At 36.8% G+C, this 20041-nt stretch overlaps 4 protein-coding genes across 8 annotated transcripts; 2 read left to right on the forward strand and 2 right to left on the reverse strand.

Annotated features, from left to right (window-relative positions):
- Positions 1 to 206: 206 nt before the first annotated feature.
- Positions 207 to 3968, forward strand: LOC143469401 (uromodulin-like). 2 transcript variants are annotated; one of them, XM_076967092.1, is made up of 10 exons: positions 207 to 958; positions 1106 to 1277; positions 1712 to 1813; positions 1902 to 2082; positions 2341 to 2560; positions 2650 to 2991; positions 3071 to 3141; positions 3232 to 3415; positions 3489 to 3594; positions 3741 to 3968. In XM_076967092.1, the coding sequence occupies exons 2-10, from the start codon at positions 1211 to 1213 to the stop codon at positions 3935 to 3937; spliced, it is 1470 nt and encodes a 489-aa protein (XP_076823207.1). In that variant the 5' UTR covers positions 207 to 958; positions 1106 to 1210; the 3' UTR covers positions 3938 to 3968. The 2 variants fall into 2 exon arrangements, with proteins under 2 accessions (XP_076823207.1, XP_076823200.1); XM_076967085.1 differs by having other exon boundaries at positions 207 to 1277.
- A 39-nt stretch (positions 3969 to 4007) lies between these two features.
- LOC143469413 (archaemetzincin-2-like) lies at positions 4008 to 6085 on the reverse strand. 3 transcript variants are annotated; one of them, XM_076967113.1, is made up of 7 exons: positions 5976 to 6085; positions 5398 to 5868; positions 5182 to 5295; positions 4802 to 5089; positions 4591 to 4731; positions 4367 to 4469; positions 4008 to 4279 (listed from the first exon to the last, which is right to left on the reverse strand). In XM_076967113.1, exons 2-7 carry the CDS (start codon positions 5845 to 5847, stop codon positions 4008 to 4010), a joined length of 1368 nt encoding a protein of 455 aa, XP_076823228.1. In that variant the 5' UTR covers positions 5848 to 5868; positions 5976 to 6085. The 3 variants fall into 3 exon arrangements, with proteins under 3 accessions (XP_076823228.1, XP_076823233.1, XP_076823221.1); XM_076967118.1 differs by having other exon boundaries at positions 5398 to 5706; positions 5776 to 6069; XM_076967106.1 differs by having other exon boundaries at positions 5398 to 6069.
- Positions 6086 to 7697: 1612 nt separating this feature from the next.
- On the reverse strand, positions 7698 to 14881 carry LOC143461430 (WD repeat, SAM and U-box domain-containing protein 1-like). Of its 2 annotated transcripts, none has more exons than XM_076959247.1 (15): positions 14678 to 14881; positions 14122 to 14300; positions 13530 to 13666; positions 13090 to 13210; positions 12909 to 12999; positions 12697 to 12777; positions 12469 to 12596; positions 11951 to 12089; positions 11788 to 11837; positions 11570 to 11618; positions 10934 to 11095; positions 10478 to 10657; positions 8734 to 8811; positions 8504 to 8572; positions 7698 to 8273 (listed from the first exon to the last, which is right to left on the reverse strand). In XM_076959247.1, the coding sequence occupies exons 1-15, from the start codon at positions 14760 to 14762 to the stop codon at positions 8083 to 8085; spliced, it is 1740 nt and encodes a 579-aa protein (XP_076815362.1). In that variant the 5' UTR covers positions 14763 to 14881; the 3' UTR covers positions 7698 to 8082. The 2 variants fall into 2 exon arrangements, with proteins under 2 accessions (XP_076815362.1, XP_076815361.1); XM_076959246.1 differs by having other exon boundaries at positions 8734 to 8814; positions 14678 to 14880.
- Positions 14882 to 15814: 933 nt separating this feature from the next.
- Positions 15815 to 20039, forward strand: LOC143449596 (uncharacterized). Its single transcript, XM_076949862.1, has 6 exons — positions 15815 to 15887; positions 16685 to 16792; positions 16880 to 16999; positions 18339 to 18488; positions 18555 to 18680; positions 20023 to 20039. The coding sequence occupies exons 1-6, from the start codon at positions 15818 to 15820 to the stop codon at positions 20037 to 20039; spliced, it is 591 nt and encodes a 196-aa protein (XP_076805977.1). The 5' UTR covers positions 15815 to 15817.
- The last annotated feature ends 2 nt before the right edge of the window (positions 20040 to 20041 follow it).

Here is a 20041-nt window from a genome sequence, read left to right on the forward strand (position 1 = left end):
ACTTACGTATTACAGCCTCCTTCATGGTTTTAAACCGTATAAGTTATTTGATTATAATTATACGTAAACTAAAACTGTTGGCTGTTTGTGTTTGTTTTATGCTTTTATTTATTTATTTATTTTAATTTTTCGTTAGTTTTACTAAAACATTTATAGTCGCGAGATATGAATACAAAGTCGATGGTATCAAGGATGGTTGGTTTTGTTGGTTGGTTGGTTGGTTTTGTTGGTTGGTTGGTGTATGATTCGATCGCCTCACTTGCAGTTGTGCGGTGCAGGTTTGTAAACTCGGATAGGTTGCATTATCAGTTTGTCACTTTTGTGCGACCTGTTGTTTTATCACCCTTGAGCAGGGCATTATCTGTACTTCTGTTCAGTAGTTGTAGAGAACTGTACCACAAGACAACAAGACCACATAAAAGCAAAAAGGAGGCGTTGTTCCTCAGACAATGCTGAGACAACCTCACGGTAACCACGAGGTTTGGGCGGTAAAAAGTCATGTTTGAGTTTTAGTCGTACAAAAATTTTCTTTAGTCTGAGGAAAAGACTTAGATAACTTATCGTTTTTTCAGTAGCTATGAATAATTATTTAGTAAACAAAGTAGCGGAAAACTATTGAGAGATAAAGGTTCCATCAATTTAAAAAAATACTTGTTGTTGAAAAGTTTTAGAGACTCGTACTTGAAAGTATCAAACGTATGAGAACAAAATCATATACTTCTTAATGTTCTGAAGCACATATAAATTCAACCTAGGCCTACATACAGCTGCTAGTAAATGGCTGCGATTTCGGTGGAACAAAAACGATAAAAATTGATGGATTTTCTCACAACAATACTTCGAACAAATTGTAACTGGTGCGCGCCGTGGATCGGATGATTCACTGGTGCATTTGTGCCTCAAACAAAAGACCTATAGTCTGTTCACAAGCCTTGCAATTCCGGTAAAGGAAACATCGGTATGAATACCTATAACTACGTAACACGTTTGTGGATTAAATACAGACCCAGAAAGGGCGTTGTGAAATGTTGGCTTCGTTTCATGTGAACTAGTTCGCGTAGCGGTAGCGATTCATCAGCGTAATATTTTTTTACCTTGCTTTTAGTAAACTGTGTCGTACCGTCATCATTGAAATGACAGATCGAAATAACGTTACAATGTTGCGTGAGATGTTCAAAATAAAATGTGAGCATAGTTCAACGATTTCGATATGCTTTTGTTGTCGGAGTGCTGGTTTGTGTTCCTCGTTAGCTTGCATCTTCCCGAAGCGAATGCAGGTAATCATCTCAGCATTTTACTATATACATGCGAAGATGTGTAGTGATTGCTTAACTTTAACTCCGGTAAAAGTTTCAAATATATTTTAAGTTGACTAGAAAAGAGTCACAATAACCGTGTAAGTTAGCTTCTAGTTACATTAAATTAGTCTCAAACAAGATTTAATTTTACACGAAATCATTTTTTGTAAATGTTCAAATCATGCAAACAAGGGCGCTCTACTGATTGACTTGCTTTAACTATAGCCGATAGGGCAGGCTAGCTATCATTGGAGCTTACCTGATAGTTCAACTCATAAGTGAATGCCTTTAATATTTTGCACTTACTTTCTGTTGAACTGACTGGTATTCGCCATATTCTGCGAAGATGACAGTAAGGGCATTTGAGGGTAAACTACAATTTTACATACAATATCAGTTTTATTCACTTTCAGGAATCAAGGTACAAACATGCGAAGCAACTAGCGAACCGTATCAAATCACTTATACAAAAAGATGCACAAAAGCCTGTGTGCAGGAATGCGGCGCCACTCCGGGTATGAAAGAAGCAAATTTATTTGTGTCAAAGTTTCCTTAAATTCTTAAAATTTTTGTAATGACCACCGATTGTGTATTTCGCTTCAGCCATCACAGAAAACTGCCAAAGAATATCTAAGAAATGCAGTGGACTTCCAGCTACATGCGGCGACAGTGGCTGTGAGTGCACGCCAAGCGTTGAACTTTCGGGAAATCTGAATTCCAAAAATACCATCAGCGTAAATATGATCGAAAAAATCGTTTGCAAGAGCAAAGCAGTTGAAGTTTAGTAAGTGCCATGTCTGTTTTTGAGGCTTGTAATTTTTCGGAAAAATAGCAATCAAGTAAGATTCAAGAATATTGTTTACTTACTATTGCAATGAATATAAGCAGCATAGCAACGCATACTGATTAAATTTCAAATTACTGATAATATTACTGATTACCAACGAATACAAAGCAGTAACAAGTAACGTTGTACAAAATAGGCCCAGTAAGTAAGTATTCCGAGTAGGTCTTGCTTATCAATCAATATACCCATTGACAGCGTCAGCAAATGTGCTCTGAATGAAATCGGCTTTAAGTTGGGAGACTTGTATGTCGATGGACCGTCGTTACCAGCTCAAGCTATCATGCCCATAGATGAAGTTATTCTGGATTCTGATGAACACAACACCTGTTTGGGGTCAATGTCCATAACTGAATCGGGAATTCACTACTTGTTTAAGATAAATGAAACCCTTGCACCCTGCAAAGGAAATGTTACGGTAAATTGTTATAATATTTAGAAAAATCTTTCAAACTACAACTTTTAGATTTTTCTCCAAAAATGTATAAGTAAAAAATATATTTGTAGGTTGGAGAAGGGCATAGAAATATTACATACGCCAACGCCATCAAAGGTGTCATCGGTAAAGCTGACTCGGTGATATCAAGACGCCACGCCATTGATCTATCTTTTTCTTGTACTTTTCCGGTCGTCCTCAATTTTACAGCGAACCTTGGATTGCAAACTTCAAATCATCGGGTCGACATATACAGCGGAAAAACCTCCGGAGAATTTAATGTCGAGCTCGACCTTTGGAAAGACACTTGGTATGGCACTCATTACGTCACAGGCGATGAGTTTCTCACAGAAAATTACATTTACGTCTCCGTTGATGCGGTAGTGGCAGATTCTGATCGTTTAAAACTACAGGTATAGTATTTTGCTTAAATATCTATGTAAATGAAAAATTTACTATTTACAACTCCTGAAAGTAAAGAATTTGTTTTAGATTTTGCAAGCTATTGCCACCCCATCAAATAATATTAATGACGTCATATCATATGCGCTTATAATGGATGGGTAAGTTGAGCTGTTGCAATATCACTCCGGTAACCTTAGTGTTAACTTTGCGAAACTTGCGATCATACAACAGTATATATTTTTAATAAGATGTCCAAATAATGATGACCCAGACCCTGACGGCATTAAAGTAAAGCAAAATGGACGGAATTTGGTCGCCAAATTCAAGTTTAAGGCGTTCCAGTTTTTGACGTCATCATCTGAATCCCAGCAGATATATCTCCACGTGATGGCTCACCTGTGCGACAAGATATTCGAAGGAGACTGTGACTTAGTAAGAAGTTTTGCATAAAAGTATAGTCCATTACTTTCCTGATTGATATTTACGCCGCTCATTCTTGTTTCAGAGCTGCAGAAATCGTTCTAAAAGGGAAGTGAACTCGCTTGAGCGAAAACACAACACAAAAGTGACTTCCTCACCGCCCATAATTGTTTCCTCTCGACGGAGAAAACGTAGTTACAATTCGATCGAAATTCAACACAGCCTACATTGTTCTGCTACATAGGCTATACGCAACGTTTTGATATGATATACACTGTATATAGGGAACCACTAAGCAAAAGTTTATTACGATTTCTTAAGATATTTTCTTCTGCAGATGATAATGCTACTTCTCTCAGTATTACGGTGATGGAAGCCCTCGACTATATCACGGAAAGCTGGGAAATGACATTGCTGATTGTATGCATACTGCTACTTATAATTGCTCTTATGATCTCTATGTGTGTCTTACTTGTCAAGTTACGTAGAGCTATTGCAACTACAGCACCGCTTAAAGCAGACGAAATACAATGAAATCGTGGATATAATAAAAGTTATTCGGCCACTTTGCAACATTTTAATCCTAAAAAATCATTCCAGTAGTTCATGATTCTTCTGCTAAATAAGTAATAGCGTCATCGAGCCATTGTTGGAACCGACTGAAGCTATCTAGAGGTGGGGGAGCAACTTTGATTGCATTCTTCTGCTTGTCTGACTCGGATTGATTCGGTGGAGATGCAAAGATAGTTTCAAGGTTGGGCTTACTAGCAACTATTTTCTTGACTTGTTTTTTCCTTGACGACACAGTGGAATGTGTGACGTCTGGTAGTGAAGAACGTCTTGCCCAGGATGGGCCAGTTTTTGAAGATTTTTGCACTGAAACGAAATAAAACATAACAATTGAAGTAAAACTCACTAAAATCGCAGCCAAGATCGCATTATCTTACACATTTAAATGTATACCTTGCGGTTTTTCTTCGATATAAACAAATTCTTCCCAAAATTTCTCTGTAGCCCAAGCTCGCAAAGACTTGTAGCGTTTTACCAGATCAAACCCCAAGATCGTCTATAAGAGGTGGGAAACAGCGCACGTTATTTCGTACAGTTATATTTGATGCAGATTCAGAAGTATAAGGTACATACTTGATTGGATAAACGCACCACTAACATGAAATACGGTGACTAACTTGAAGTTTTCTCAAGCAAACAGGACAGAGAAATGCAGGACGTCTGTCTGATTCCTGTAAGTGATTTGACCCGTTCATGACGCAAGCTGACCAAATACAATGCTTCAACCCAAACATGTGGCATATTTCATGAGACATAACCTATCATCAAAGCAAATAAGATAAATTCTTTCGGTCTTCGTAGCAAAAATTGATCTTAAGCAAAACATACCTTACAAGCACGAAAGAGTAGCTTGCTGCACACTTGAAAAGAAGACCCGTCCAATCGCAAAATGGGATTTCCGAAAACAGAATAATCCAGGCTACCGTCCGAATTGTTCCTAACAACATCTTTACCTTGAGTCCATGTTTCATAAAAGATATCATCATAACGAGCAAGGCTGAACAAACCAACACCGTCGTTGGATGAAGCAAGACCATAAACGAAATCCCATGACGGTTTGGGGTACAGGTCTATCATAGTAAGTGCGATAACGCAGTATGCGTAAGACGGTTTAACCTAAACATAAAAGAACATTTAGACAAAGATATGCACCTAATATTAAACACATGATTTATCTTCTATCGTACCAGACCCAAATCAAAGTTTACCTTTTTAAGGTGAGTTATAATGTCCGAGGCACGTAATTGAAACTTTCCCGTTAGCTGATTTACCCGATACTGACATTTGGTTTCCTCCACTGACATCGAAGGCAAAATGACAACCTGATATGAAAAAGAAGAGCGGCTTTGTTGTGTGTGGAAGCGTAAGTATGGATCAACATTACTGTATAGAGATTCATGGATACCTCATGCAGCGTTACTTACTTTGGCTTTTTTAAAGAACATGTTGCAGAACGATTTCAACCACACCATAAAAGATTTGCCGCCTAAGCATTCATCAGTTTTTGGCAAGGAGCCCAAGGGCACAATACAGATTGTTTTTGATTTATGGGGCGTTGTTATTGCGGACTTTGAAGATCTTGTACCAATTACAGTCTGCGGTCTAGTTGGTCTTCTATGACCAACTTCCACGGACTGTCCTCCCAGCATAAAACTCCTCCAAAAGGACTCATAGGTCTGTCCATCTTCGTCATGATTAAGAAGCCAGTCGGCCTCAGCCTGTATGGTGATTGGCTGAAAAAACTCTGATTCAAAAAATTGTCTTTGTATCGGCGTAAAATTGGCCTTAAAAGATTTTTTCACCACGTTGTTGCAGCCTATTAAGGCATCTTTCCTCTCCCCTGGGGAAGGAGCAACCCATAGAGCATCTTTCATGGTTGCTGGTTCTTTTATATACTGTAAATAGTTTAGGCTATAGTCGTTATTGATGGACTGTTACTAAAACAACTTTTAGTTTATGATCTATTTTCCTTCATCCAACAGAAGTCTTATGTCTCACGGACCCGCTCAAGCTTCCATTTTGTAGGCTAGACAACTGCTGACTAGATTAGATTGGCAACATGTTTTATTTCAAGACAGAAGCAGATCTAAACTTCTTTCCACACCACCCTCTGTTGAATGAATCACCTGATACAATACCCGGTGTTTTAACAAGCAACATGATATGATCTCAAATTTTGTCGATGTTACTTGATCTGTAAGGATACTGCGCATTTAGAAAAAGGGAAGCATCTTTGAAGTTACATGAAGTTTGATGTATCATAAAATTAGTAGGCCCGAAACGGTGGGCATGCGCCTACTTAAATCGTACCAAGCTACAGGAAATAGCTCAAACGCATGTTGGGCTATTAAATTTTGAGGAAGAATTGTCACGGGATTATTTTTATACACCGTTTTTATATCCATCACGTTATACACCGTTTTTATATCCATCACGTTATACACCGTTTTTATTCGCATTGTATTGTCTTTATATGCATGTTCACGATATGCCGTGTTTTACTTGTTTATACTCGTGACGTCTCAGATCGTTAGCCCGAGGGCCCAATTAGTAATGTATTTAGCGTCCCACGGGGAATCCTTAGTCGCGTGGAATTTGTTTTGTGGGAATGTTGCGCTCGGCTGTGTGGTGCTGAGCTAGTGTAAAATCAGTCTACGTTTGGTTTTAATAAAGAGAAGACCTTTGTTTTTATCTAAGGAAGACTCGTAAAAATAAGAGAGTCTGGCTAATTGACTAGCCGTTAAGCGGGGAGCTTTCCTGGTCAGAAAAAGTTTGGTTACAGAATTAGGCTTAAACAGTAATTGTTCCAACAGAAGCTTCATGATTTTCAATTTTAAAAGCCCTTTTTGACCTACACGTCGTGCTAGCTTATGCCGTTCCTAAATTAAGTGACGATACTGTTTATACATGTCTTCACACAAAGGCGCTTTCTATTTTCTGTGCGAGGTTGTAAAGAAGTAGGCGGGATCTTTCGATGCCCACCAAGGGTGCTACCATACTTTTGCGCATTCCGAGAACATTGCCACCTGTTCATTATAGAACAAGCTAAAATCTGCTTCTTGTACAGTATTTGCCAAGACGAAAGCCACAATTGTTTTCTTGTAAGTGTAAAGTAAAGTGTTGGTTATATCAATCTTTTCCGTCACTAAAAATTGCCTTAAAAAAAAGAAAGCTTTCTTTGAAAACTTACTCTTACGACAACTTACGTTTTGTACACTAGAGCGCCTGGTTTGCAATGAAGCGTCAAGGACAAAAAAGAAACAATAAATGAATACGATACCTATGCTCGACACCTAGCGCGGCTTTGAAATGTTCTCGGGCAAAGCGTTCACGACACTAACTTATGTCAAGTAGTGTTGGGGAACTATTCCAAGTTCCAGTAATAGTGTGGGAAAAAAACAAATTAAAATGCAGCTATCGGAAATCTCAGGCCGACAAGCGAAAGACTTGGGTTCCGGTGATGAGGACCAAGACTTTCCCCGAGTCCATAGCTCTTGATGCCACCTCATAGTCCTGCGCGATGTTAATATGCAACGCGACAGCGGGCGCGATGTTACGGAACTGTTTTAGGACCTTGTTCAACAGTTTCTCAAGAGACAGCCGCTTCAGCTCGGTTGGACATGGTCATTGTCACATCCGCTGACCACGAAAACACAACTTATCTCTGTATTCATCGGTTAGTGGAATGCGAAGGTGGAATATCCACTCTCAGATCAACAGTAAATTCAGTGATGTGCGTTTATTGTTTATTTTTCGTTCAGTTTGAATTGTGAAGACTCGTAAAAATGGAACGTAATCAATAACGTAAGTGCAATATTAACGTTCACAATAGCTACACATGAAAATAAATAGCAATTGTTAGAAATTTTATACATACTGCGTAGTGCAAACAAGTTTAACTTTTCACCACGATAATGATTATGCCGACACTATTAACTGCTACCACGATTTCAACAATTGCATTAAATTATACTTCTCAAAGAAAAACACTGGTAGCTCGTATTGCATGAAGAAACATAGAGACCACTAAGTTGTAGTTAAGCAAAAATAACAAAAAGGAAAACCAAAAACATCGGTCAGCTTGCACCTTGTTTTCAATAACTGAGACATCACGAACCACCAAATGAAACCCATTCCTGAACTTTGCTTTGCCTCTTTTCACGAAATTCTTCAATGAGCGAGCGTAACGTCTGATTAGGGGTTAGTTTCTTGTTGGTCAGTTGTTTGTTAGACAACGGGCTTGTTACATTTCCTTTAAGGAACCATGCCTCGATCATTCGACGTTCATATGTGAACCCATCTGTGAATAATAACTTACTTATTTTTTCAAAACTTCTTACGTAATTAACTGGTAGATAATTAATAGGAGTTGTGGTGATGTCGTTTAGAAAGTGTTTTAATAAAGTGACGGACACGAATCATAACAATCAACAGCTACGTTTATGAATGTTATGTTGGTTGAAGCAAAGTGAAGCTAACTAAATGTTAAGAACAACTCCAGTCTCCAACGGACACATACAACTGTCTTACCCGCTGCGATAACTGGGTTAGACATGATGTCCCTTGAGATTGGACAAAGATACTGGTCTGGGACTTCCCCTGCAAAAAAAGGCATTGGAAAATCAGTTTGGAAATTGAACCCAATTAAGAGAGTTATATAATACCTTGTTATTTGTGCTACAAAAAAACTTATATTTGTCAGTTAATCATTTTCTGTCATCTGTTTTCTATGCATGTTATATGCAAATTATTATCACTACCTTCATTAGCCGGTCTGACGTCGGTAACTTTCACCGGTGTGTTAGACGGGTTCAGAGAATCTTGCGTTGTGGTAGTAGCTACTGCAATAATAAAACATGATTAAAGTACCAGTTAACAATCCAAAAAGGTTGTTTATTTAAAAGGCTTACACAGATAAGCCATTTTATTGGAATTTCTTGACAACTAACTCTACTGACAGACGACATGCCCTTTTAAAAATAATAGTTAGTCAACTGTTAAACCAGGGGCTTTTAATCGGTGTTTATGGCAGTAAGACTGCCAAGCAAAGAATTGGTTAAACTGGTAAACATGTCCTGTATTCAGACGTAGACAGTCGTCGGTAACGGTACCGGTATTTGAAAAAATTGTACCGATGATCCCAGTATTCGGCACTGCTTTTAAAAGTAGCTCGGTACTCGGTGGTTTTATATAACCAACCCTGCTTCAAGTGCGATTTTTGCCTTACTATATGGCCCAGTTACAAGGTGCTTCACGTCAAAACAAAAGTGATGTCACTTCTAACTTTGTTAGACATTTGTGGATTAAAAAAGGATAGCAAACGCTAAAAATTGGCATAAAGGTTTAATTAAAATAAACTGCTGAAAAACACTTTCGCTTAAGTACTGAGTACCGGGATTAACTAAGATTTTTCGAATAAAGTAAATCGGTACTTTTATGCAAATGTTATGACTAGGGCCCGCAAAAGTCAATAAAGTCAAAATTTTTTAAGGACCTCGTCTGACCATGAATCAAAGAATAAAGTTGTTTTCAGCACCTAGGGGATTGTTACTAAGAAGTTTATAGGTCAAAATAAAGTCAAAATTTTCAATAAAGTCAAAATTTGTCAAATTATGGCTTTTGACAAAGTTTTTGTGTTTTTTGAGAGTAATTTTTGTAAAAATCCTCGTGGAAGCATTGTAAATCAGGAACTGCGACACAATTAAACCATATTAACCCATAAAAACAGGAAATAAGTCACAATGCCCACTTGGATCAGCAGTAACTTTTATCGCAAATTGTCCATTGTTTATTCATTGTTGCGTATTTAAATAATTCTTATAAAACACTTCCTCTTCATAAACGTGGTCTTTTCGAAGATCAACAGTTTGGATTTTAGGAATAGCCTACTGACATTCCGTATTAGGCTACAAAAATGCCTAAGCAAGCTAAATCGTCTTCAGCAAAAGTTAGACAGATTTGTCGAAATTTTTCTGATTAATTGTTTAATCTGCTGTTTATTAAAATTTACCATGCGGAGAAAATCGAGGCAAAGTGCCTTTTTCACAAGGACAAAATAACACAAGCTACCTAAATTTATCGCCAAAAAACACGACGCACTTTTTATAATCCATAAAACACCTTGACTTTTCGACAAAATATTACGTTTGGGTCTGAAATCGACAAAATGTTATGTTTGGGTAACTGGAGGAAGAACTGTGGCCTCTACAAATAAGCAATTTCGTTAGGTCAAAATAAAGTCAAAATTTGATAAAAATAAAGTCAAAAAAATTTTTTTTTAGGTCAAAATAAAAATGGCCCTAGTTATGACGGTACTGGTATCGGTACTGAAAAAGTAACGCGGTACAGTAATTTGGTACTATGGTAAAGCAGTACTGCCTACATCTGCCTGTATTAGTAAACTCTAAACTACTAAAGTTGCCACCGCATCACCTGCGAGAGGTGCCAAAACTATGTAAAGGTTGAAACTCACTGAATTAAACAAAAAGTGTACACTCATGATACCTGAGCTGTTCTTAGCAGCCAAACTTTGTACCACGCCTGCCACAGCATGAGGGTCCAAGTTCAATGCCTTCAGGTTTATATCCTTTAAGTTTAAGTTCCTTAAATCTAATCCCTTTAATGGAGCTTGGCTTTGCAGTGATTTTATCGCTCTCATGATCTTGTTTCTATGACCTAATGATGCTAAAGAAGGATAAAAGCGATAACAGTTAGGATAGAATTAAATAATCTATTTCAAGTTTCATTTACAGCTTGTACAGGTTCTATTTTAAATGTGACGGGGTCTATAAGTTTAATAAGGCTTTTGCAGTTAAATTCTAGCAGTGCATCATTGGCTGATTCAGTTAATCAACATCAACACCCAGCAACTACCACCATGCCCGACCATAACCGTTTTACTTCAAAATAGTGCCAAATAAATATTTTAATGGTTTTACCGATAAACTTTACAGTTTTTACCGATTCCAAGATCTTTTTGCAAAATTTCAGCAGCAAGACCATCAAGTTCTCGGCCATCGATATCGTTCTCTTTGAATATGTCAGCATATTGGCTGAGTTTTACCTCGTCATTTAACCATGACGCTACCTGCTCGCAAGACCAGTCTTGGTATGAGGGCTGGGCTGCAAAAATCAGTTTTTCTAAACTGTGGTTGTTATATTAAGCTGTCACATCATAACCATATTGAGACTGGGTAATTATTAATAGTTAACAATCGTAATTAACAACCAGTTTAAATAATAGATTATATCAATAGTAACTTTACAATTTTAAGCAAATTGCTTTAAGCAAATTTACTCTTTTCACTTAAACTTGAATATAATTATTTGATCAAATTTATTTGCTTTTACTTGCTAGTGGTAAAAAGAACATAGAGCTCTTTTCTTTAAATATTCCACTTGTATTTTTTTATTTCTACTTGCAAGCACTTATTCCATCTTTTCCAGTTTCATTTACTTGACACTGGTACTTGTTAAACAGTTAAAAGTTACCAAGCACTTGTACTGCTAATGCAAGATTGATATTTCACAAATTTGTGAGAACACCGTCGCTTCTATCTATAATATACAGAGAAAAAATGCCAATGCTTTCAATACCTTGTGTGAGTTCTTCAGTGCCATCAGGCATGGTGATAGGTGGAGGTGCCTAAAAGAATATCACATTTACTATGAGAAAATGCTGTCTAATACTTACATCTACAAGGTATATAACTGACAGTGGTAAGGTAGTTCTGGATTTAAGTGTACACTTAAAAGCCTTAAAAAACGTTGAAAGCATAGTTTTGTTCAAAAAAGAATGCGTAAACCAAACTTACCTCACTTGCAGCTTTAGATGAGTACAGAACAGCGTCATCCACCACTTGCTCTAAAATATATAACAACTACAAAAACCAAAATACATGTGGGGCAGTGGGGCCTGTCTATGACAACCAGGCAACCTCTGTACAAAGTAATGTAGTACAAGGTGAATTTACAAACCTTCTGTCCCATTGTTTAATTTCCATATGATAACTTTTTTGTCATACGAGGTAGAGGCAAGGTAATTTGTCTTGGAATATGCGACGGATGTGACAATAGTTCCGTGTCCGTCCAGTTTCATTTCTTGTTCACACAAAATCTGCACCGTCACCGCATGAAAATCATTAATACGTTTAACTATATCATATGTGTAAGTTAACTCGAAGAAAAACATGTCTCCGCTGTCAACCCCACAAACTTTATCAGAAATGTCTGCGGTAGAAAACAGATATGCGGCCACATAGAAAATGCTGTACGGAGAATATCGCACAGTAACATTAACTTAGTTCGTGTCACTGCCTCGGGTCTCCAGTGCTTTGTTTTGGTTGTTAAGTGAAGCGAATCCGGTACAGAATAGCAAGACAACAAATGCAATCAAATTGTAGATATACTGTATATCTATTTATACTGTAGAAAGGCTTAAACTATTTAAGAATTAGGGAATTGAGACTGTTTGCAGCTAAACCAATTCTACACACTGGGTTCCATATGATGATGGAGCTGTCAAATGAGCTTGATGCCAGGTGGTTTCCGTTCGACGAAAAGCAACAAAAACTCACAGGTCCATCATGACCCTTTAACTCTTGAAGAAAACGCAACGACTTAGCTGTAAAAAAAGCAAAGAATATGACATACATGATACATAACACAGTAAAAAGGAATTATGTGGATGAAACATGGGTAGTTTAGCAAAAAGTTTTGTTTACTTTCATTGCTGAAAATCCATAATTTAACCTTGTTGTCATGACCTGATGATGCCATCAAAAAGCAACGAGTTTCACTAGTAACTAAAAAAAATGTTATAGTTTGAAGAACAGAACGGGTAAAACTTCAAAATAATGTACTGTGGTTGCTCCTAGATATTAACCATACTCTTCAATTGACAAAATGAAACTGCAAATTAAACTTATTTACTCACGAGATGAGTGAAATGTTGGTGAAAACGTGATACAACTCACACCACATGATGAGACCCCAGCAGCGTGGGCTTGGATTGGCGAACATGTGGCCTGAAAAAAAGTAAGATATTTCAGGATGACAATTGAAAAGTTATGGCCGTATATGATCCTCATTCGGCTTCAAATTCAGTGGTAACGTACCTGCATTGTTTTCACATTCCACACTCTTATGTCTCCCAGACCAGAACCAGACACAATATAACAATCACAAGGTGTAAATGTAGCTGCATAAACATTGCCTTCAGAATGTCCAGAAATTTCCCTATGACAGAAAAAATGCATGATAGGATCAGTGGATTAGATGATTAGTGTCATGTCAGTCAATTCCAGCTTGTTCCTTTAAAAAATTCTAAGACCTGGCAATAGCCACCTTTAGCAAAAAGTTTACAATTTACAAGCAAATACCTAGAAGGAAAAAACAACCATTAGCAACTGAAACAAGGGTACAAAAAATCATTGGAAGCAATTGGCTAAGATAACACACGATGAAAAGAAAACAGGTTACCTGGTAAGTCTTTTTGACACAATTGAGATTTCTTGTGTTAAATCATGACATGAAAAAAACAATGACAATAAATCACCTCAACTGTTTCTTCTTCTCTATATTCCACAATGCAATAGAACCGTCAGCAGAGCCAGTGACAAGGTAGTTAGACTTATTAGAAAATGAGCAGACTTGAGCTGTGCTAACATCAGTGTGTCGAAAAACAGCCACAATCTGTTTGCATGATATTTTCATTTTGGTAGGAATATACAGTATGTGTAATAAACACAGCAATGCAAAATTCTATACACTGTATATTCTGGCTTACAAGACCTCATTCAAGCATGCATGTTTTCAGGAAGTTGTGCTCCCAGTGGTAATGATTACGTTACATGATTTATTTTGTTTAAAAGCACAATGCATTGTTACGAAGTTGTACCGTCTCGCCCACGAGTGAGTGTCATCGACTAAAACTGCATGACTAATGCAAGGTACAACTAAGCTATTGTAGTCAAAGGCAAAAACTCGGCATAAGCTTACATGGAACTATGGGGTAAAAGCAATATTTTGGACCTTAAAACTAGTATACGAGGTACTAGAATTCTACCTATTACCAGTTAATTAAAGTTTGTCACTATTTACAATATATACAAGAACAAATTCGGAAAGGTTATAATAAGCATCTTTACCTGGGCATCTGAATCAGACAAGCAAAATAGATGAGCTTTTCCATCACTACATGCTGTTGCAAGCAACGAGCCAGTAGTGTTAAAAACTACAAAATTCACTCCATATTTGAAAACATTGATCGGCGAATATGGAAGTTCTTGGAAGTTTGACGTTGAATAAACCCTAACTGTTTTGTCACCTGAAAGCAAATTAATAACAACAGTTTTTCAAAAAGGAAAAGTTAAATAAATGCAGTCATAACAATGGGCTGATTGTGAGCATCATCCCACGTTTTAAGAAAGCCGACAAATGTACCGTCTTAATAGTTGCCTAAATGTGACATCACGTTGTGTACAAACGGTTAACTGAATAAATTGGTGGAAACCTTTGTAGGCCAATATTATTGTTAAGATACCAGTCTAGTTGTACCCAATAGCAAATAGGGAGAAAAATGTCTTTAATTCAATTTCCAGCAACTACATTTTAAGTATCTACAGCATGCATAAACAGAGGTATAGCAGTTTTGATACCAATAATTCCCGCTACATAGAAATTATGCATACATTATAAAATCACCTGAGCAAGTTGCAAAGTAGTCTTCTGAGAACGTACAGCAGTTAACTTCTTTAGTGTGGTTTTGAATTACTTGATACGACAACATTTTTGGGATCAAATTTTGCCAAAGAGTTATTCTACAACTACCATACTAGGTCTATATGATATAACATGGAATAAATGTCTACACACAGTAACTTACAAACTCATCTATGGAAGAGTTAAAACGGATGGTGAAAAATAAAAAAGGATACATTTAGAGAGTAAAAACCTCTTATTCCATCATAGGATGCAGAATTGCCGACAACGCTAGGTATGAACGCTACAGGCCTAGTTATGTCTGAGACTGAGCGTCTGTGTGTAGGCTATAGGCCTACACAGTGAGTCTGTGCCTGAGTAATTACCAGCCTGTATAAATCTAGAGTCTAGACTATGCTTGTAGCGCCCACAATCATAAATAGTGTAAACAACACGGATAGACCTAGTAAGAAAGTTGCAGCTTAATCTAATTAAGATGCAAACTCAAAACTTGGTGAATTCCTGGTTATATAGGTTGAATAAACTAACAAAGCCTAATTTGTTATTATATTGAGTCACGTGCTCAAATTGTTTGCAGTGCTTTTCTTAAACATGAATAGCCCAATGTGATTTGTTTTCACAACTTTTTTTTGCCGAAACAGTCGTTAAGTTAAGTTAAAAACTTTCATATAGTGTAAAAATTAAAGCTTTCTAAAATTTTTAAAAACATAAATTTAATAAACAAAGTACTAGCTGTTCAAAGTAAAGGTAATGTTTTGATGTTTTGTTTCGTATTTTAAGTTTGACGTCATAATTAGAGCATAATGGTTTTCTGATTAATGTTTTTCTTACAAATAAAACTATTCAAAGGCTTTTAAAGAATTCCAGGTTAGTAACACCTGGGTTTTTGCTGAACTGAAACGAATAAAAATTATTAAAATCTGAGGTTATGCTGTTATTATCTTTCATCAAATTATATGTACTGCACTAAAGCAGGAAATTTGACTAACTAACTAACTTTAACTGAAATGGTAACAGGCTTACTACTGTAAACACGTCTTTTTCTCGGATGATTAGAAAAGAAAAGTTGAGATGTAAATTTACACAGTTTGAATTTCTTGATTTCCAGAAGAAATAACATGCATGTCGGGAAATAGCTATGACGAAATGTCGGATACCGATCAAGTCTCAAAAATGCAAGAAAGCAGCGAAGGTAAAACAATCGTACATCATACCGTAGTGGCTTATAGTTAACAATGTTATTGTTACAAATGAAATGATGGCAACACGGTTAGAAATTACATCACTGAGTGGTCTGTTTTCCGGTAGAGATTATTTGCATAAAGAATGTGTGAATCCTTGTCAGCAGCTTGTGGTAAAGAATTATGGTTAGACATACGTGTCAAAATTCACTTTATTCAGTGTGTACGTAAATTGCGAACGCGTAAATATGATATTTTGCCTGGTGGAAAGGTTCATAAAAACGTGTTCTTAAATTGCATGCGCGCTAAACTATCGTGTAAAAAACCTAGCTCTGTTGGCCGAACGGCATACGCAATTGTAAATTGTGAAGGCGTTCGTAATTTGTGAACATGTTCGTAATTCCTGTACGCGTTGACAAAAACACACGTTCCCAAAATGTCAACACGATTGCACTTCACCAGCGTGTATAGGTGAGTTAATAGTGACCTGTATCGCCAACACAGCTAATTATATTTGCACGATAATTCAGCGTGCATGCAATTTGTGAACTCGTATGTAATTTACCAACGCATTATTATGACGCTTTCGATCAGGTAAAAAATCAAACCTACGCGTTCGTAAATTGTGAACCCGTACGCAACTTGTGAATATGTTCGCAATTTACGAACGCGTTGAAAGAAGCGAGTTCTGACACATATGGCTAACCATAAAGAACAAGTTATACCCACTATGAAACACTCCTTTGCTTAAGTTAAGAAAACAAAATCATTCTCCAGTGACCAGTAACCTGTACGTTGTTCGTCACAGACGAAGATGCCGACTTTTACTCAATACATACAACCTCTAAATTATCTACTTCGATCAGGGCAAGCATGCAGCTTGAAATCACGGATAGCGAATATAGCGATTTTGAAGGTTCTGTGAGACCTGAAGTAACTATTTTCGTAGCATTTCATGGAAAAGTTTAACGTCAGTTAATTTGGCCTTTTTACCTCTCCACAGGTTTCGACAAATTTCTTGAAGACGACAGGAGTATTGAAGACAATCCCAAAGATAACAGTGAAAATCTCGTCACAACCCAACCTTCTGATACTGATGAAAGAGTGATGGAGAAAAAACAAAGTAAACCTGTAGGGAAACTTTTTCCGGTAGTAATGTTTGGAACATGTACCGGCCAGTACGGCGATGTGTGTCAGTGTTACATCTGGTATCTAGAATGTTGGCTTACAACAGAGATTATTCGGGTAAACGCGGAAAATCAAGTCGTAATAAAGCCAGCGTAAAATCATACATCTACTGACCAAAGGTTGGCAGTCGGTACTTTGAAAGTATACCTCCAGTAACGGTACCGGTACTTGGCAAAAAATGTGCTGACGGTTCTGATATTCGGTACTGTTTCAAAAAAGTGGTTTGGTACTTTGCCGGTACTCGGTACTTTTTTTACAGCAGATCCTGTTGCAAATGAAACTTTTTCCGATGTTGTGATCTCGCTAAAGATTATTTCAGGTCAAAAATATGTAAACACCCTCTTTAATAATAACAATTATGATAATAATATTCATATAGCGCCCTTATCCGATAAGAAAAATCGCTCTTAAGCGCTTAAACGATCACATATGAAATGCAGTAATAATCGCATATAAAACAAGACAGGTGATGAATGATGCATAAACAACAAGGCAGGAGCAATTATAAGTCATAAGCGCAAAAGCTGACGAAACAGCATAATTTTCACAAAACAATACAGAAAACAGCAACTCACTCTTTGCGACTTTATTAAACATTTTTAGATTAAAAAAAGAAGAAAAAGCGCTAAAGTTGGCACTATGAGTTATTAAAATAAAGTTTTAACAAACATATTTCTCAAAACCTTGAAGTAAATTAATTATTTTAAAAGTACCGAGTATTGGGACGAACTTCTTGTTAAAAGTAATTCGGTACAGAGATTCGGTACTTTTACAAAAAAGTATAAACCTACGGTATCGGCACTACAAAGTACCGCGGTAAAGTAATTGATACTATGGTAACGCGGTACTGCCGATTTCTGACTTAGTTATCATTGCACTGAGTCTGCCAGAATGAAATTGACCAAAAATTGAAAAATCGCAAAAAGAGCAGGAAAGACTCTTCCTAGAAAAAAGTGCGGAACAGTTGTAGTTTTTGTTCGTAAACGAAAGTTAAGTTTTAAATGAATTAATTTTAAAAGTAAAATTTTCAGTGTCGATTTCGATACCGTAGGTAAAGGCAGGAAATAGCCTTCGAAAAATAGCAGGCCTAAATCAAGTGCAGTAGCTTATCGACTATCGTAGTATAGGCCAGAGATTTATAATACTGTATGACGTAGCCAGCGTCAAATCCGTTAAAGTATTTCATCGGAATTGGTATAAATTAAGTTTATATTCAAGAAAATAGCAGTATCATTTTAATCTTGCCTTGGTTATGTTTCTTCTTTGTTTTTCAGAATGGCTTCCAATAATTCGAAAGAAAATACTTCGCAAAAATGTTCTTAAATCAGGTCAATCTGGTTCAAGGTCATCCAACGACCAATCAATATTACCGCAAGAAACCCCATCAGTAACACGACCTGAAATCATGGATCGAGATTTGAGAGGTACTTCGAGACCCGAAGTAACTATTTTTGCGTTTTTTTACGATAAAGTTAAATATGTCTTTTCAGATTCTAGCCAATTTCTTGAAAACGATACGAGTATCGAAGACCATGACACAAATTCCACTACCAGTGAAGACCACGTCACGCCACAACCTACTGATACCGAAGAGGGAACAGTAGAGAACAAACAAAGTAAACTTGTAGGGAAACTTTATCTAGTAAAGAAATGTTTAATTACAGTAAGACAGTATACCAGTGTGACATTTATTTCTAGTGGACTATCTACATAGGTGGGCAGTACCCCCGGTACCGAATTACTGTTCCGCTGTACTTTTTCAGTACAGGTACTTCTGGAAAACATTACCGAATTTCTGTACCGAACTATACATGTTAAATAATTTTTAATACTAATTTTAGCATGTGTTGATCTTTTTTAATCTAATACATTTGCAAGCAATTAACATCACACATATGTTTTGACCTGGAGTAACCTTTACATGGAGCATAACTACAGTGAACAATGCATTTTCAGCAGCATATTTTACCCAAAAAGTACTGGTCCTGCAAGTACCGACCAAGTACCGAACTAGTTTTTTTAAATAGTACTCAATACCGGAAAATCGGTAGGCCTACATATTTTGCCAAGTAATGGTATTGTTACCGGCGGTACCGGTAATCAGTACTTTCAAAGTACCGATTGCCCACCTCTGGCTATCTAGAATGTTGATTTATGCAAGGAAGGTTATAAGCCAGAAAATCAAAGTCGTAAAAAAGTCTATGTAGAAATAATTTCCTCTATACTAGACTCATCTCAGTAACTCATTGACACTGCCTGAAAAACTACCGGTAGCTTATAACTTTGCGAAGATTATGGCCGCAGACAGTTTTCCTAGATAAAGTAGGAAACAATTGTATTTGGTTTGTGATAATATTGTGATAATAACCAAAATTAATATACAGATTATGTAGGATTTACAATTCTAATACTAATGTGTTGTTTTAGCAAAGAGTAACACGAGCCACAATCATTTCCTGTATTATTGTTGTGACGTAATATTTGTGCCTTTCTTGCACGCGTTCAGTTTGTCGAAAATAAGTTTGTTAGCGTAAAGCAGTACGAATTAACAAGTCTGGGAATAATCAGCAATCAGTAATTTAATGCAGTTGAATATAGCTAAGCCAAAATGCTATTACATTAACTGTTGAAGGAAGTGCTGTTGATGTGCCAATGTTCTGTCAATTTGTAATCGTATAACGAAGAAACAATATAACCAGTTTATACAATCAACAAATTTGTGCAAACTACTGAACAGTACAACTTAAGATAAGCTCAGTGTTAAGTCAGACAACTCTGCTTGTCGGCTTCACAAGACAATCAGCTTTTAGCTGAACAATCGAGTCTAGGATTGATTAAGCAAACAACGACCTTGAGGCTCATTATATCGAAGACAATAAACATTCAGACAATCAAAGATTGTATTGGAGTGATTGGTACAGTCAAGTTCAACAACAATAACCAATCATTCCATTACAGGTTCTAGAAGCGTTTAAAA

This window comes from Clavelina lepadiformis, chromosome 1, assembly GCF_947623445.1.
Source record: "Clavelina lepadiformis chromosome 1, kaClaLepa1.1, whole genome shotgun sequence".
Lineage (NCBI taxonomy): Eukaryota > Metazoa > Chordata > Ascidiacea > Aplousobranchia > Clavelinidae > Clavelina > Clavelina lepadiformis.

Excerpts from the sequence above, each read along its gene's own strand:
- LOC143469413 (XM_076967113.1), bottom strand. The coding sequence starts at position 5,847 with ATGAAAGATGCTCTATGGGTTGCTCCTTCCCCAGGGGAGAGGAAAGAT. Across the intron at positions 5,296-5,397 it reads TGTTCTTTAAAAAAGCCAAA|GTTGTCATTTTGCCTTCGAT; the intron begins GTAAGTAACGCT and ends TTTTCATATCAG. Across the intron at positions 4,732-4,801 it reads TACTCTTTCGTGCTTGTAAG|GTTATGTCTCATGAAATATG; the intron begins GTATGTTTTGCT and ends CTTTGATGATAG.
- LOC143449596 (XM_076949862.1), top strand. The coding sequence starts at position 15,818 with ATGTCGGGAAATAGCTATGACGAAATGTCGGATACCGATCAAGTCTCA. Across the intron at positions 16,793-16,879 it reads CGAATATAGCGATTTTGAAG|GTTTCGACAAATTTCTTGAA; the intron begins GTTCTGTGAGAC and ends ACCTCTCCACAG. Across the intron at positions 17,000-18,338 it reads AGTGATGGAGAAAAAACAAA|AATGGCTTCCAATAATTCGA; the intron begins GTAAACCTGTAG and ends TTTGTTTTTCAG.
- LOC143469401 (XM_076967085.1), top strand. The coding sequence starts at position 1,211 with ATGCTTTTGTTGTCGGAGTGCTGGTTTGTGTTCCTCGTTAGCTTGCAT. Across the intron at positions 2,992-3,070 it reads CTGATCGTTTAAAACTACAG|ATTTTGCAAGCTATTGCCAC; the intron begins GTATAGTATTTT and ends AATTTGTTTTAG. Across the intron at positions 3,595-3,740 it reads TTCCTCTCGACGGAGAAAAC|ATGATAATGCTACTTCTCTC; the intron begins GTAGTTACAATT and ends TTTCTTCTGCAG.
- LOC143461430 (XM_076959246.1), bottom strand. The coding sequence starts at position 14,762 with ATGTTGTCGTATCAAGTAATTCAAAACCACACTAAAGAAGTTAACTGC. Across the intron at positions 13,000-13,089 it reads GGAATGTGAAAACAATGCAG|GCCACATGTTCGCCAATCCA; the intron begins GTACGTTACCAC and ends ACTTTTTTTCAG. Across the intron at positions 11,096-11,569 it reads CACTGAAGAACTCACACAAG|CCCAGCCCTCATACCAAGAC; the intron begins GTATTGAAAGCA and ends TGATTTTTGCAG.